This window comes from Polypterus senegalus, chromosome 14 (assembly GCF_016835505.1).
Source record: "Polypterus senegalus isolate Bchr_013 chromosome 14, ASM1683550v1, whole genome shotgun sequence".
NCBI lineage: Eukaryota > Metazoa > Chordata > Cladistia > Polypteriformes > Polypteridae > Polypterus > Polypterus senegalus.
The window spans coordinates 55,870,621-55,888,415 of NC_053167.1; the positions used below are offsets into that span (position 1 = coordinate 55,870,621).

A 17,795-nucleotide genomic window follows, 5' to 3' on the forward strand; every position below is an offset into this window, starting at 1 on the left:
TTCTGATCATCAAACACATTTAACCATTAGTCAAATATAACACAAGTAAACACAAAATGCAGTTTTTAAATGGTTTTTATTATTTAGGGAGAAAAAAAATCCAAACCTAAATGGCCCTGTCTGAAAAAGTAATTGCCCCTTGTTAAAAAATAACCTAACTGTGGTGTATCACACCTGAGTTCAATTTCCGTAGCCACCCCCAGGCCTGATTATTGCCACACCTGTTTCAATCAAGAAATCACTTAAATAGGAGCTGCCTGACACAGAGAAGTAGACCAAAAGCACCTCAAAAGCTAGATATCATGCCAAGATCCAAAGAAATTCAGGAACAAATGAGAACAGAAGTAATTTAAATCTATCAGTCTGGTAAAGGTTATAAAGCCATTTCTAAAGCTTTGGGACTCCAGCGAACCACAGTGAGAGCCATTATCCACAAATGGCAAAACATGGAACAGTGGTGAACCTTCCCAGGAGTGGCCGGCCGACCAAAATTACCCCAAGAGCGCAGAGACGACTCATCCGAGAGGTCACAAAAGACCCCAGGACGTCTAAAGAACTGCAGGCCTCACTTGCCTCAATTAAGGTCAGTGTTCACGACTCCACCATAAGAAAGAGACTGGGCAAAACGGCCTGCATGGCAGATTTCCAAGACGCAAACCACTGTTAAGCAAAAAGAACATTAGGGCTCGTCTCAATTTTGCTAAGAAACATCTCAATGATTGCCAAGACTTTTGGGAAAATACCTTGTGGACTGATGAGACAAAAGTTGAACTTTTTGGAAGGCAAATGTCCCGTTACATCTGGCGTAAAAGGAACACAGCATTTCAGAAAAAGAACATCATACCAACAGTAAAATATGGTGGTGGTAGTGTGATGGTCTGGGGTTGTTTTGCTACTTCAGGACCTGGAAGGCTTGCTGTGATTGATGGAACCATGAATTCTACTGTCTACCAAAAAATCCTGAAGGAGAATGTCCGGCCATCTGTTCGCCAACTCAAGCTGAAGTGATCTTGGGTGCTGCAACAGGACAATGACCCAAAACACACCAGCAAATCCACCTCTGAATGGCTGAAGAAAAACAAAATGAAGACTTTGGAGTGGCCTAGTCAAAGTCCTGACCTGAATCCAATTGAGATGCTATTGCATGACCTTAAAAAGGCGGTTCATACTAGAAAACCCTCAAATAAAGCTGAATTACAACAATTCTGCAAAGATGAGTGTATTTAAGTCAAAGGAAAATGCACCAAACTGTAAATTAGTTTTAACCTGATACATGCATTCTTATGTTTTTTTTCTTTTGTTTCCATTGCAATATTATTTACAAGAAAAATGTAGTTTAATATTACAATATACAGGGGGAGCGAAAAAGAAGTACCACATTTCAAATGTTTATTCTGCAAAACCGCTACAAGAAAAAATAAATTTCATTACGACACAAGAAAGGGTATTTACTGTGTTTTAAAAATGATGTCTTCAAGGTGGTGGCCATCATTAACGACACACTGTTCAAGACAATTTCTGAACGGTCGCATGACTCATTCGCCCATTTCAAGGGGAATAGCAGTGATTTTGTGGCTAATATTGTCCTTGAGGGCTTCAAAGATTTGAGGTCTGTCTTTGTATACCTTCAGATTGAGAAAGATCCACAAGAAGAAATTGCACAAAGTGAGATCAAGCAAATGTGAAGGCCACCTGACATCACCATGCAACGCGTTCAGCTTCCCTGGAAATATCTCCTGCAAAACTTGTTGCTCCATCCTGTTGAAACCAGGCATCCACCACATCAATTTCTCCCAGTTGAGGTCGCAAAACATTCTCTAGCATTTCAATGTAACATTCTGAAGTGATGGTGACCGTTGCTTCTCCCTCCTCATAAAAGTAAGGGCCCACAATGCCAAATTCTGCAACGGCGCACCAAACTGTAACATGCTTACTGTGCAGGGGTCTCTGATGAAGTTCACGAGGGTTGGTTTCAAGTTTTGCTAATTTACGCAACCATTCAAATGGAAATTTGCCTTGTAACATTGCACGCATTAAAAAAAAAAAATTGTGTATTTTGCACAGATGTCAATTGCAAATATACATATAAATTAAATACTCCAATCTCAGTGTTCAAATGTAGTACATGTCCGATTATTCAGTGATCATCTGTACCTCAAAAGGATAAGTTTTCTGACTGTATTGTATCCATTACCATCATTCAACATGACATCCTCATTCTGCATTTCCTATGAGACCCTTAGAGTTTGTCAGAATAGTGCCTTTGTAAATTAAGTGGACAAGTGTAATACTTACAAGCGGAGCTAAACGTTAATTTCCTGTTCCTATTTTTTGTTATAATCAATGCACTGTTATAAGAAAACAAGTTCATCTTTTGATAAATGTATCTTTTTAAATATATTAAACATATGGAAATCTAAACTTTATGTCAACACAGTGGATCAAGGTAACCTGTTGAAATTATTCAATCAACATTTTAAGTTACAGATTAGTTCATTGGTTCAAAAGTTTATTATGTCTGTGTGGTAGTATAACTTTGCCTGAAGGTTTTTTATTTAACTTCCATAAACAATGCATTTATGGATTTAAAATTCTGAATAAAGATGCTTTTGTCCATAAATAAATTCAGCCGTTTATTTCAGTACTGCTGAGAGAACAAGATGCATGGTTTCCTCTAGGGGAAATCTTGCATATGAGTCATCTCCCCATAAGCCCAATTCCATTAAAATGTATAAATTAGACAAGTCTGAACAATCTTTGGTAGTTATATTAAAAGAAGTTTATATTATATAAATGTACATATATACACGCTATGCACTCACACAAAAGATGATGTCCACAGGGCCTTCCAAAAATGATAAATTAATGTGAAACATGACAAATTAAAGCAAATTAGAATCCTTAGTTTGTAATTTCCTAGACACAAAAAATACACAGAAAGGTGTTTCTACATCATATTTTTCTACATACATGAAGCTTGTGTAGTGCTTCACTCCTTGCACAGTAAAACGATTAGCAAACTAAACATGTTAAATGGGTATTTTTTTGTGTATACCACATGCATAAATTCATTATGTTTGCAAACACACTTGATACCTGTCAACTTACTTTTTCATTTAGTAGAGGTTTAATCTCTGTAAGCTGAACATCCTGTAGCTCATCCATGATACTGTATTCTCACTAGAAGGTCCTTAAAAAATAAAAAACATATCAAGGTTAACAAGCTTTATACATGGATTAATTTACACAAATTGACAAGAATTCAATACTCAAGTTCCATAAGAAATTTAATAAACACATTTTACAGCTGAACAATGATAATTGATATTTTAGTTTGTTTTTCTGCCTTGTGCCAGGTGTTGCTGGCATAGGAACCCAGGGACCCTAAATTGGATTAAACAGGTTTGAAAATGAGAAGTCATCATTAATCAAGGGCAATACTACTGATGTGCTTTAACAAACAAACTGTAGAAGATTATCCAACAATTTAAACATGTTTCTGTTAGCCACATGGACTTTGGTAAATCCAACGCATATGCTTTAAGAACAGAAACATAAAAGGTTAATATTCACTCTAAGATATGCAAACAGCAAACCAAGTGACAGAACCATCACTATGGAAACCATGCTTTAATGCATGATGCCTCTCTTAAAAATAAATTCTTTGGAAAGAAAAAGACTTGGCTACACTGAACTAGTACCACAGTTAAAGTACTGCACTTTTCACAGCCTTGTTTACCAATATACCACATTTGCAGCACATCCACCATAATAAAAGGAGAAGCATCTGTGTGTCTGCATATCTGTGTGTCCGTCCTGCTGCTACATCTCTGTCATTCCAACAGATGGCATATCACAGACATTTAACACTGCTTTTACAAATCCCATACCAAATTGCATAACAGGGACATATGCATTGCATTTGTTATTCCAGTGGATGGTGCATTACAAAGATTTGTAGTATCGTGTTTTATTATTACAAATCTTTGTAAAGCACCATCTGTTGAAATGAAAGCTGCATTACATATTATTACATACATTAAAATTGAAAATTTTAAAACCCATCTCTAACCTGCCCTTCTTAAGTAAAGTTCTAGAGAAGGCAGTCATTATGCAGTTAAATGACCACCTAAATAAACATGCTATTCTTGATAAATTTCAGTCAGGTTTTAGAACAAATCACAGCACAGAAACTGCACTCGTTAATGTAGTAAATGACTTGCGGGTAAATGCAGACAGAGGCCATTTATCTGTTCTCATCCTCTTAGATCTCTGAGTGCTGCATTTGACACCATTGATCACAACATTCTTAGAAATCGCCTTAGTCAATGGGTGGGCCTCTCTGGCAGTGTCTTAAATTGGTTTGAATCCTACCTGACAGGGAGAAAATATTTTGTTAGTTGTGGGAATTACAACTCGAAGACACAGGATATCCAATATGGTGTTCCACAAGGCTCTATCCTGGGTCCGCTGTTATTCTCAATCTACATGCTTCCGTTAGGTCAGATTATCTCAGGGCACAACGTGAGCTACCACAGCTATGCTGATGACACACAGCTGTACTTATCAATAGCACCTGATGACCCCGATTCTATTGATTCACTAACACAATGTCTGACTAGTATCTCAGAATGGATGAATAGTAATTTTCTCAAGTTAAATAAAGAGAAAACTGAAATTTTAGTGATCAGCAATAATGGATACAATGAGGCTATTAGAAATAAACTGGATACATTAGGATTAAAAGTCAAGACGGAGGTAAAAAGCTTAGGGGTGATTGTTGACTGTAATCTGAATTTTAAATCACATATTAATCAGATCATTAGGACAGCATTTTTCACTTAAGAAACATAAGTAAAGTTAGACCTCTTATATCACTGAAAGATGCTGAGAAATTAGTTCACGCGTTTGTTTTCAGTCGACTAGATTACTGTAACGCACTCCTCTCAGGACTACCCAAAAAAGATATAAATCGTTTGCAACTAGTGCAGAATGCAGCTGCTAGAATCCTAACTAGGAAAAGAAAATCAGAACACATCACACCAGTCTTAGCGTCACTACACTGGTTACCTGTGTCATTCAGGATTGACTTTAAAATTCTGCTTATGGTTTATAAAGCCTTAAATAATCTTGCCCCATCTTATATATCGGAATGTCTGACACCTTATATTCCAAATCGTAACCTCAGATCCTCAAATGAGTGTCTCCTTAGAATTCCAAGAACAAAACTTAAAAGAAGTGGTGAGGCGGCCTTCTGCTGTTATGCACCTAAAATCTGGAATAGCCTGCCAATAGGAATTCGCCAGGCTGATACAGTAGAGCACTTTAAAACACTGCTGAAAACACATTACTTTAACATGGCCTTTTATAACTTCATTTTAATCTTAATTTAACTTAATCCTGATACTCTATATGTTCAATTTCCTCAAAATAACTATTCATGGTGGCTCTAAAATCGGTACTGACCCTACTCTCTTTTCTGTTTCTTTTTCCGGTTTCTTTGTGGTGGTGGCCTGCGCCACCTCCACCTACTCAAAGCTTCATGATGCTCCAACAACGATGGACGAATTAAAGGCAGAAGTCTACGTGACCATCATCATCATCAAGCCCTTCCGTGAGAACCCTAAATCCAAAGAGGACTGTTTCATTTATGTTAGGTAGAATGCCCAGAGGGACTGGGCGGTCTCATGGTCTGGAATCCCTACAGATTTTATTTTTCTCCAGCCGTCTGGAGTTTTTTTGTTTTTTCTGTCCCCTCTGGCCATTGAACCTTACTCTTATTCGATGTTAATTAATGTTGATTTATTTTGTTTTATAATTGTGTCTTTCATTTTTCTATTCTTTAATATGTAAAGCACTTTGAGCTACTGTTTGTATGAAAATGTGCTATATAAATAAATGTTGTTGTTGTTGTATTAAAAAATATATTCCAATTGATGTTGCACTGCAAATGTTAGCTCTGAGGTTCTACGTTGATCAAATGGATTTAAACCCATCTTAGACGAGTAGCACAAATAGTATGTGTACAATACATAGTACACTGTGTGTGTGTGTATATATATATATATATATATATATATATATATATATATATATATATATATATATATATACGTATGTGTGTGCACGTATGTGTGTGCACTTGCAGTTCACCCTGACTTTTGACAATTAAGGCATATAGGCTATCAATCGACATGGCTTGAGGTGCAGCCCTTTTTCCAACGACCTATAAGACTTAATATGGCACCTTCAGCAGTGTCAAAGCCTTCACCAGCGCACTTAAGTGACATAGTGGGAAGTTGGAGTGGCATCTGGAAAAATACTTTGTCTTTGAAGTAAATGTGGATATGGGGGTTTGGAGAGAGAAATAAATCAGAAGAAACTTGTAAGCCTGTATGCAAAATTTGCTACCACACAATACAAACTAAAGGGGCTAACACAACCATTTTAGCCAAACACTTTAATGATTGACACGACAGTCAATACAACATTTTGAGAGGCATCTTATTTCTAATACACATACACACATACATATAACACACTAAAAAGGTTTACTTTGTTGCATTATATGACTTTATCCTTGCTAACCAACTATCAAGAACCATATGATTAAGGATTTCTTAAAAAACAATTATTGTTGGATTCTTAAAATCAATAATAAAAAAAAGCACAATAATGAAACAAAACTAATTTTTTTTCAGTCTATAACCCTTTATTTTCATCTTTTGTTCTGAATGTGTTTTGACTGTCATGTCTTCCACAAATAGTAATTGCAGGGAGGTTTAGTAAACTCATGGCTCTAAAAGGTGGTTCAAATACTGTGCATTTATACCTTGCTTTCAAATACTGACTTTCGCTTGCAGTAAATTCCATTTATTATTGGATGAGATTATGTAATACTTTCAATCCTGCCTGACCATTTTAAAGGCTGCTGGAATCTTTTCTGGCAGCCGAGGTAGGAACCAAGCTTGAAAGGGGCACCAGTCAGAATTACACAGCACACCCATGAACATCCACACACATAACAGGCCACTTAGTAATAACCAGTTTACTCAATATCCATGACTTTGCAATCCAGCTGTAAGACTTGAGTTTAACAATGCAGATTGTGCACCCAGGACACTGGATCCATGAGGCAGCTTCATTAACCACAGCCTCTAGATCTTATGTGCTGCCAAGAATTTCATAGTATATTATCCCAAAACAATATTGTGATTTTTAGGAGTTTCAAATATGAAATATTGTGATTCAGTTCTTAAATATATTGTCATCTATAACATTACTTTTTTTTGCCAAGGTGGAAAGTGGCAACATGTTGACAGGTAATGATCAACTGTTATTAACTTATAAATGAGGGTCAACTGGTAAGTAATATGATTCAAATGTACACCTCTGGTTCTTAAAGAAAATAAAAAAAACCTAAGGGTCCCAAAATAAAATGTTTAGAAGAGCCTATATTATCTAGACATTTCATTTAACAGAGTGCAAAATATGAAAATTATTTTAAATTTCAGTCATCCTGTCAATCAATAAATAAATAAATACCACACAGAATAGGAGGAGTTTGTTTTTTGTAGTCTGAAATTGATTAAGAACATTATTTGCTTGCAGCTACATCTTTAAATATTTTACTGTGGCTAACAGTGATCTAAACAATTTTTTTATAGAATTTATTTTTATAGAGCTTGTTACTTCTAGATGGAGTGGAAGGTATTCCCTTTGGCTTTTCAGAGAAAAGTGGACATTACAGCTTTGCATGAGGGTTGCCTTTTTACAGGTTTGCAGCCTTTTCACAGTAAAACAGGAGTGAATTAATTTCTAACACAATATAAATAAAAACAGAAAAGCTTTTGGTGTACTTAAAATGCAGACTTTATTTCCAGTAAATGTTTTGACTATATTCATTACTTATTTATCGGATTCATTTTTGTTTACCAGACTGCTGTGCTTTTTAAAAGAATGTTGCTACACTGAGGCTTGTGATTTTATGATATTATCTGCCTTAAGCAATACATTATTTATCCATTGCTATCAACCTTCGTGTCCCCCATAAAGTCATCTTAAAAAAAAAACACCTACTATGTAATATGAACCAATACACTTATTCAAGCTAAGTAAATATGAATCAAATGTGTCAACACATGCTTATTACAACCCAAAAAAAAAAAAATCACTCAGAGTTGCAATAACTGGACACAAAATAGAAACCAACACTGGATAGCATTCATCATAAGGCAAACCATAATCATAGAAACTGTTAATTAATCTAACATATATGTTATGGGGATGTTGGTACAGATACAAAGGTAATCTTACAGGTCTAAATGACTCAAATTTACATATACAAAAAATACAAAAGTAAATAAAACTGTTTTAAATACATTAAGCAGTTCCGCCTGAATAGATCAAATTAAAGACATGGGGCGTCACGTATAAACAGTGCGTATACACAAAAATGTTGTGTACACCCATTTCCATGCACACTTAGAGCTGTATAAAAACTAAACTTGCTGAAAAGACACGCATATTTTCACAGCAGCCACACACCATGTATACACAAGTTTCTGCTCAGTTTTGCAAATGAGTGGCACCCAGTGTCAAAGCAGTGCTACTGTTTCTGTGGGATTTATCAAATATATTGAAATTAACTGCATATCGTTTACAAATTTAATTCACTTGATTGTAATCACTGTGTAACAATATAGAGGTGCACAGAATTGCCAAACTATTTCAACTACCATAGCTACTTTAGCGTTGCTAGAAGACATTGCAAAAAGAAGAATTAAGAGAAGCTATGTTTAAAGATGATGATGACTGACTTCTAAGTCAATTTCAATTTCCAAAACCTATCCTCTTGGAGCTGTGTGCTGAACTGGTGCTGGTTTTACAAAGGCAGACTTTGAGGAATTGTGCTCTACCTGCTCCTTTGGACGTTTTGTCCTCTCTCAGCTTTTTAGCCACTGAAGCTTTTCAACATGAACTTGCTGACTGATCGGGTATTTCACAAATATCACCGAGTCATGCCATGCCAGCTTTATACGATGGTTTATCCGCTTGTCATCCAGATATTTAAGGTTTCCTTACACTGTGGTTTAACTGGGAAACAAAGTGCAATTCACAGCAACGTCTCGTTTTCCCAAATGTAATCGGAGCGGTCAACTGCACGTACATTGCTATTGCACCAACACTAGACAAGTTACATCAGCCAGAGATGAATCACCAAAAGAATGAGCTGGCATTACATCTTCTATAGCAGGAGAGCCTATAAAAAACGGCAACTCTGCACAGTCACAGGTGCTTTCTCCAACTGGTGCAGCAAAGGGCAAGCAATCCTTTTAAGGGCAGTGAGTCACCTCAAACAGATATATATAGAACAGAGAATCTATCCGTTGTGGTGCTTGGCACCAACGCTACTCTATAAAGGTTCTTCAGAGAATGAATTTGTTTATTTAAATAGAAAGCATTTCCACTCTATTAATGTGCTGCTCTATAGTCCACAGAAAGTATGTCGCAGTGTGCAAGCATGTAGCATGCTGCATAATGTGGCACACAAAATCATGGCGTGCCCATACCTGAAGAGACGCGGTATGATGAACCCGATCCACCAAATGATCAGTCAAATTGGACAGCATTAAAACTTCATTTGAATGTAATTATCAGAATGTAAAAACAATCAAATTCATTTAACCAATTCATTTAATTTGTGGTCAATATCACATAGTAAAGCCCTGACATTCATTAGTTCATTGGCTGCATCTCTTAACAACCACTATTGCATTTTGTGAGTCCAGAACAGTGTCCGCCTACACACAGCCAGATGGTCGCCAAAAAGCTTCCAAGGCACAGGTATAAGCGCTGCCAGCGCCTGAAGATATTGTGGGCATAGCAGCACCATTACTGCCTGGAGTCGTGTCCTCAGCATGGGGGTTTGAAATAGAATAAACAGATGGTGGGCTGGGACTCACCTTTTCACTTCGACTTTGATATCTGACCATTGTTTTTAAATTTCGGGCACTGTGTAACTTTCTGAACTTGAACTTTCAAGTGTCTCTGCCACACTGTATCACTTAATCAGTTTCCTATTGTTGCTTATACCACTACTTTAGCGAAAAAATAGTATGTTTTTCCTCAGAGCCACTTCGCATTCACTGAAATGCTTTTCCCACATGCTTTTGCCATCATCTTTCAACAAAACACTGAATGGAAGAGGCTATTTATATTGATATATGCAAAATTCTGGGAGAAGTTGGGGTGGGGCTGTAGGCATGTGCATTAAATTTCATGTCCATTGGGATTTATAAAGGGGAAGTGCGTGGAACTTGGCGAATGCACAGTGTTATGCATCTGTTGTTTTGTGTGCATATGCACATTTCCGGTTTTGTCAATATGCCATGTTTTTAGTGCGAATTCTATGCACGGTGTTAAACATGAGGCCCATGGTCTTGAATGTGCAAGCTGATATCAATCTCAGCTTCCCAGCCACTATGCTTGTAAATTAACAAACCAAAAAAAGTTGTATTTAATAATTTCTAAGCAACTCTGAACAAGAGAAATATCACTTAAAAAATGGCTTATACTTGCACAATTCAAAAATTGTATTTTTGTGGGAAGAGCAAGAAAATTGTAAAAGTACGGGTTAAGAAAAATAACTTCAATCTAACAAGTTCTAGGGAAGAGTTCAACTACAGTTATTCTAAATTAATGTGTTTACATTGTATACAGACAGTTGATGGAATACAGAAATGAGTGCAAATAGATGGAGGGAAACCATTTAAATAATTAATAAATAAATATACTAACTTTCATATGGAATGGTCCATACAGTACTTCCATGTAAATTACACTTTAGTCATTCTTAGGAAAATCCCTCAATGGAAGCTTTTACAATACAACAAATTGTTCTACAGAATATTATATGATCAATACATTAATTAAAATAAAATGCATTATGTGCTAAAATAAATGTAGAGTGAAAATGAACAGGAAATTAAATAAGTGAACAACTTAAATACAAAAGAGACAAATTAACAACCTTTGTGGATAGAAAGATACAGGGGAGGCTCAATGCCACTGTCCACATCAACCTTTATAGATCTATTGTGGACACAAGCGTAAACTTTTCACATTTATTGGGGCGTGCGGCACATTTCACAGACGCAAATCCAGAATAGCCTATACTCCCAGATTTCCCAGCATTGTTGCAGTAATGAGCAGTTTGGTGGGCTACCTCTTCTGTTTTATCATTTTTGCCTGAATCAATACATGCACTGTAATTTGGGCATTTCAATTTGTGACTTAAAATTTTTTGCTGAAATAATCAGTTGCTGCCTTTAATACATTATTATAAATTCATATTTATAAATTTGTTGAATTTACTTCCAATATTTTTCCATTTCTACAATACAAAAAAAAAATTTGGATTAAATTACTATGAATATTAGTCTTTAATCAGTACACATAACTAAGGTATATTGCTAATGCATTTTACTGCACCGTTCTCACAGATTTTGAGCACTTTGGCAGACAAATCCAAATGTGCCAAAACTGGCATGAATAAAAGACTGAATTTCAAGCTTTAACCCTGTTTTTATAAAACTGTCACTATTATTTATTTTCTATCAGGGAATTATTTTGGATGGAATAATTGCATCTACACATTGAAATGAATTCCACACCCCTTGGCATAATTACTCTCTGAGAGAGATCACAATGAGAAATCATTGATGGCTTAACCTGCACACTGCAAGATGACAAACTTTGATCGTTGGTCACACTGGTCGGCTCAGTACAGTGTGCTGCGATTAATTTCTCACTGTCTTAATATGTGATTTGATTGACCAAATCATAAATGAACTTACATTTAAAAAATAAAAAGCAATCATCTCCTATCCAATCGTGACAGATAGTAAGAAGTGCTCCGAGTCGGGTAATGGGTTGGATCAGATTGACCGGGACTGATCCACGCTGTTCTAAGCAAAATAGGAAACATTTGTGTGAATTTATAAGATTTTTAAAAAGTGTTTTTAAACACTTAACATATCAACACAACATGATGAATTTATGTAGGCTATGTCAAATTTATAGGATTTTTAGAGACATTTTGGGGGTGCTTAAACTCCAGGACACCCATGAAGCTGGCACCTATACTGTGTGTTTAGAATCTACTCTGGTAGGGCTAACAAGTGGTTAGCTACCTTCCCTTATACTGAAGATTTCTTGAGTATGTGCATGCATATGTGTACAGTATGTGTGTACATGTACATTTAAATATAAATGTACAGTATCTCAAAAACTATTTGGGCAAAACTTAGCGAAAAATTGCCATATCTAAATGGTGCAGTCTGCAAAAAAAGAAAAAAGAAAAAACACAACAGTTTAATCAATTTCTATGAGTTATTGGACATAGTTTAAAATGTTTTTGAAGGATATGGGGATACGTTTTTTTGACCAGAAACCTGGAATCTGTAACCAGACAAACAAAATGCAATTTGTCAGGAAAAGGTAATGGCTGTTTGACTTATCATTGTATATGGGCCTTGGTGTTCAGGGCAGTTTAATCTCAGAATCCACTTCTGCATAAGTGCTACACAAAAAAAAAAAAAAATAAAAAAAACCCTGCATCAAATAATTTCATTTTAGCTACAGGCACCATGCTAATATCATCCTTCAACATTTTGATCATTATAGAATCAGAATCTGAACTTAATTTGACAGCAAACTTTTTACCCCATCACCAAACCACCATTTACATTAAGTAAAACAAAGCATAATGTACTTCAAAGAACACTACAAATCAGACACTGGGGTCACCAAAACATTCCGATGACCCCAAAAGTCCATGGTAGTTACTAGTGTTGATCAGGAAATTTCGCCAAAGCGTTATTTGCAGCGAATTTGCCATGTTCACATTCGCCCTTGTTCTTTGAATTATTAAACTAAAGATTTGGCTGGTTTAGGAGAATTTTTAATACCAGCACCCCCATAATGCTTTGCGAGGCTAGTGCAACATCCTCTGGAGCTGTAACAGCCAACATTGATGGGACTGCCCCCAGGTACAGTGGTGTGAAAAACTATTTGCCCCCTTCCTGATTTCTTATTCTTTTGCATGTTTGTCACACAAAATGTTTCTGATCATCAAACACATTTAACCTTTAGTCAAATATAACACAAGTAAACACAAAATGTAGTTTTTAAATGATGGTTTTTATTATTTAGGAAGAAAAAAAAATCCAAACCTACATGGCCCTGTGTGAAAAAGTAATTGCCCCCTTAACCTAATAACTGGTTGGGTCAACCTTAGCAGCAATAACTGCAATCAAGCGTTTGCGATAACTTGCAATGAGTCTTTTACAGCACTCTGGAGGAATTTTGGCCCAGTTATCTTTGCAGAATTGTTGTAATTCAGCTTTATTTGAGGGTTTTCTAGCATGAACTGCCTTTTTAAGGTCATGCCATAGCATCTCAATTGGATTCAGGTCAGGACTTTGACTAGGCCACTCCAAAGTCTTCATTTTGTTTTTCTTCAGCCATTCAGAGGTGGATTTGCTGGTGTGTTTTTGGTCATTGTCCTGTTGCAGCACCCAAGATCGCTTCAGCTTGTGTTGACGAACAGATAGCCGGACATTCTCCTTCAGGATTTTTTGGTAGACAGTAGAATTCATGGTTCCATCAATCACAGCAAGCCTTCCAGGTCCTGAAGCAGCAAACAACCCCAGACCATCACACTACCACCACCATATTTTACTGTTGGTATGATGTTCTTTTTCTGAAATGCTGTGTTCCTGTTACGCCAGATGTAACGGGACATTTGCCTTCCAAAAAGTTCAACTTTTGTCTCATCAGTCCACAAGGTATTTTCCCAAAAGTCTTGGCAATCATTGAGATGTTTCTTAGCAATATTGAGACGAGCCCTAATGTTCTTTTTTACTTAACAGTGGTTTGCATCTTGGAAATCTGCCATGCAGGCCGTTTTTGCCCAGTCTCTTTCTTATGGTGGAGTCGTGAACACTGACCTTAATTGAGGCAAGTGAGGCCTGCAGTTCTTTAGATGTTGTCCTGGGGTCTTTTGTGACCTCTCGGATTAGTCGTCTCTGCGCTCTTGGGGTAATTTTGGTCGGCCGGCCACTCCTGGGAAGGTTCACCACTGTTCCATGTTTTTGCCATTTGTGGATAATGGCTCTCACTGTGGTTCGCTGGAGTCCCAAAGCTTTAGAAATGGCTTTATAACCTTTACTAGACTGATAGATCTCAATTACTTCTGTTCTCATTTGTTCCTGAATTTCTTTGGATCTTGGCATGATGTCTAGCTTTTGAGGTGCTTTTGGTCTACTTCTCTGTGTCAGGCAGCTCCTATTTAAGTGATTTCTTGATTGAAACAGGTGTGGCAGTAATCAGGCCTGGGGGTGGCTACGGAAATTGAACTCTGGTGTGATACACCACAGTTAGGTTATTTTTTAACAAGGGGGCAATTACTTTTTCACACAGGGCCATGGAGGTTTGGATTTTTTCTCCTAAATAATAAAACCATCATTTAAAAACTGCATTTTGTGTTTACTTGTGTTATATTTGACTAATGGTTAAATGTGTTTGATGATCAGAAACATTTTGCGTGACAAACATGCAAAAGAATAAGAAATCAGGAAGGGGGCAAATTTTCACACCACTGTATATAGTACTGCTCCTTTGCCTTACAGACTCTGTGGGATGAGTTATCTGTGCTTGTAGCCAAATGTGCAGGTTGATCTTGGAGTTCCATAAGAGAAGGAGGCATATACCCCTTATGAATGCATAATAATTAGCCACGTAGCACAGTGAGAGTGAAAACAAACCGTGAAAGAGCCTGACACCCCTAACCAAACAGAGGAGACTGTATTAAATAATAAATAATAATAATCTATACTAATAAAAGGCAAAGCACTCACTCACTAATTCTCCAACTTCCCATGTAGGTAAAAGGCTGAAATTTGGCAGGCTTATTCCTTACAGCTTACTTACAAAAGTTAAGCAGGTTTCATGTCGAAATTCTACACGTAATGGTCATAACTGTCGATAACGTCCGCCATGTTGAACTTTCTTATTTATGGCCCCATCTTCACGAAATTTGGTAGGTGACTTCCCTGTGCTAACCGAAACCAATATACGTACTTATTTCGGTGGTATGACGCCACTGTCGGCCACCATATTGAACTTTTCAACGGTCTTTGTTACTTATGGGCTCATCTTCAAGAAATTTGGTACGCGGGTTCCCAACACTAACTGAATCCTACTTACGTACATATATACGTCCATAGCCTGCAGCTCGGTCACCGTGTGAGGCGGCGTTGGGTCCCCCATCCCAACGCCTCCCGTTGTTGGCTGCCTGCCTATATAAGGCCGTCCGTCGCTCCAGTCTCTACATTCCCTTCCTTGCTTCGCCACGGGATTCACGTCTCCCTGCTGATAACTACAGCCTTTTTAATTTACTCCACGGCTTCTCCGTTGTTTTATTGTTCATTTATTACGATTATAGTTATTGTGTAGGTAGACTTACTTTACACTGTTCAGGTACCCATTTCCTTTATCTTTCCAACCGTACCCCCATTAACATGTCTATCGAGGTGATCACCATCGATCAAACAACTGTCACTTACCGAGTGGTTTCCATGCCCGGAGATGACACCTACCTTTTCCATTCTCTGTGTTACATATTGCACGGCCATATCAGGCTCACTCTTGATATCCGGAGGAACATTGTGTCTTATGTATTGAATGACTGGGACAGGTTCAAGGTGTGGACTGATGACGGTACAGGAGATAATTATACTGCACAGGAGCACTAGAAGAGTGAAATGCTTAAGCCCTTCACCTATGCATCTGCATGTGGGTTGATGGCTGCCGGTGAATTGTTCGGTTGTCGCTTTCAAGTGTACCGAAATGGCCAAATATTTTACACCTGTCGACAACCGCCAATGCCTCTTAAACATCTTAGATTTACAGGTGATGATTTAAGTAGTGGACACTTTGATGTTTATGAATGTTTAAACTCTCAAATGCTGGATGTGAAGTTATCGATGAAACCAGTTATATACTTACAACGCTTGACAGATGCCAAATGTCACTTCAACACAAGTCCTACAAATACTAGCCTAATTGAAACAAACCATGAAACTCAAACCGATTATGACAGCAGCAATCCAAGCTATGAGATTTGAAACAAGATTACTGTTCACATGGCCAACTGTACGTTGCATGCTCAAGAGTAAGCTTAGCGCACAGCTTGGTCATATTACAACCGGAGGGCCGAACTCACAATGTGGTATACAAAGAGATCCTTAAAAAATAAATATTGGTATATTTTCCCTCGGTTTAAAAAGGTTTAAGTTTCTTCTTAAAAATTTTAAGGCAGTACTTCGCCGCTGTGAAGCGCGGGTATTTTGCTAGTTTATTTATAAGACATTTCTATCTTTTTGATAGAATAAAATGCACAAAACATCAGCACAGATGGTTTAGACAGCCTTCAGCGCAACTTCAAAAAAACAGAATGAGCCAGCAGTTTCAATCATGACATCATTATCTGCCTTTAAAAGACCTACATATTTTTTCTGACTGCGGACTACGATTTCGGCATTTCCTGTTTGTTTTGAGGAAATATAGGATTGCAGGTGTCTAACTGGGTACTTTCTTTTTTGACCTCTTGGAGGCACGGGGGCACAATGGTTGCCACCGCTGCCGCACAGCTCAGGTCAGGTCACCTTTTTGGCAACAATAAAATCGATCCAGTATAGCTTGCAGGCGTTTCCCTAGCCCTCAAGGACGCTTTATAGATGATGGCACCATTATAACCCAGTCAAGTCTAGTTCAGTTAGTACTTCCATATTGACTTTATTGCAGTTTGCAAAGTTTGGCAAATATCACAAATATTTTCGTGATATCATGGAACTCACGGCAAAGCAAACTCAGCAATCTTTGCTCTTCACTAATAGTTACCAAGAAATTTCAAAACATAAAAATATGTTTCCTGCGACTGATGGGCAGCACATTTCAGAAGAAAATTTATTTAGTTTTGATTTTGAATACATTCTTACTTGATTATACTTCAGTAATTTCAACACATCCTTAATAAATTCAACAGCAAAAGTAATTTTTCCACTGAGCCAAAATCTGCAATTTAACAAACAGGTGAAAATGAGGATCAGTCATCAGAAGCTACCAAACAACTTTTCAGTACCAATTTCAAGTCCTAGTGTTTCACATTTTCCAAACACACGCATAAACCATTTCTTTTGCCTTCTGGAGTATTCTTTTTTTTTTTTTTTTTTTTAAATTGCAAATTTTGCCTTGTCACACATTTCTTCCAGCATGTAGTTTATTCTTTACAGAAACTAGAGGGCTCTGCCCCTTGCTCGCCCACCTCGGGGTTTCGTTAACTGGATATACAATTTAAAGAGATTGTTATTTTCATGGGAATTGTTACATACTCTTTTGATTCTATGTTGCATCGCTTCTCCATGATCATAAATATACACCTGACCAAATTGTGGTTTCTTCGAAATTAAACTTGTTGTAGCTTTAATTGTTGCGGGACCACAGATTCTCATAGTGTATGGTCCATTATTGTGTAAATCTAAATCGGATAGGGTTTGTGGATTTCACTTTCACCTAACAACAAATCTTTAAATTCTCACGGATACGCCTCTTCATTGGGTGGCAACATGAATTAGATGATCTTCAAGTCTTTAACTTAAGCTTTAAAGCCTTATAATATCTACATACTTCAGACATCTCACCTATGTCCATATATTTGATCTCTTTTTGTT

At 37.1% G+C, this 17,795-nt stretch overlaps 1 protein-coding gene across 2 annotated transcripts in view; it reads right to left on the minus strand.

Annotated features, from left to right (window-relative positions):
* ndrg3b (ndrg family member 3b) overlaps nt 1–17,795 on the minus strand; it is a 95,088-nt gene that overhangs the window by 57,096 nt on the left and 20,197 nt on the right. For both annotated transcript variants that reach the window (XM_039735333.1, XM_039735331.1), the window contains exon 2: nt 3,109–3,190. In XM_039735333.1, the coding sequence (XP_039591267.1) occupies nt 3,109–3,165 (57 nt within the window). In that variant the 5' untranslated portion in view covers nt 3,166–3,190. The remainder of the gene's footprint in view (nt 1–3,108; nt 3,191–17,795) is intronic.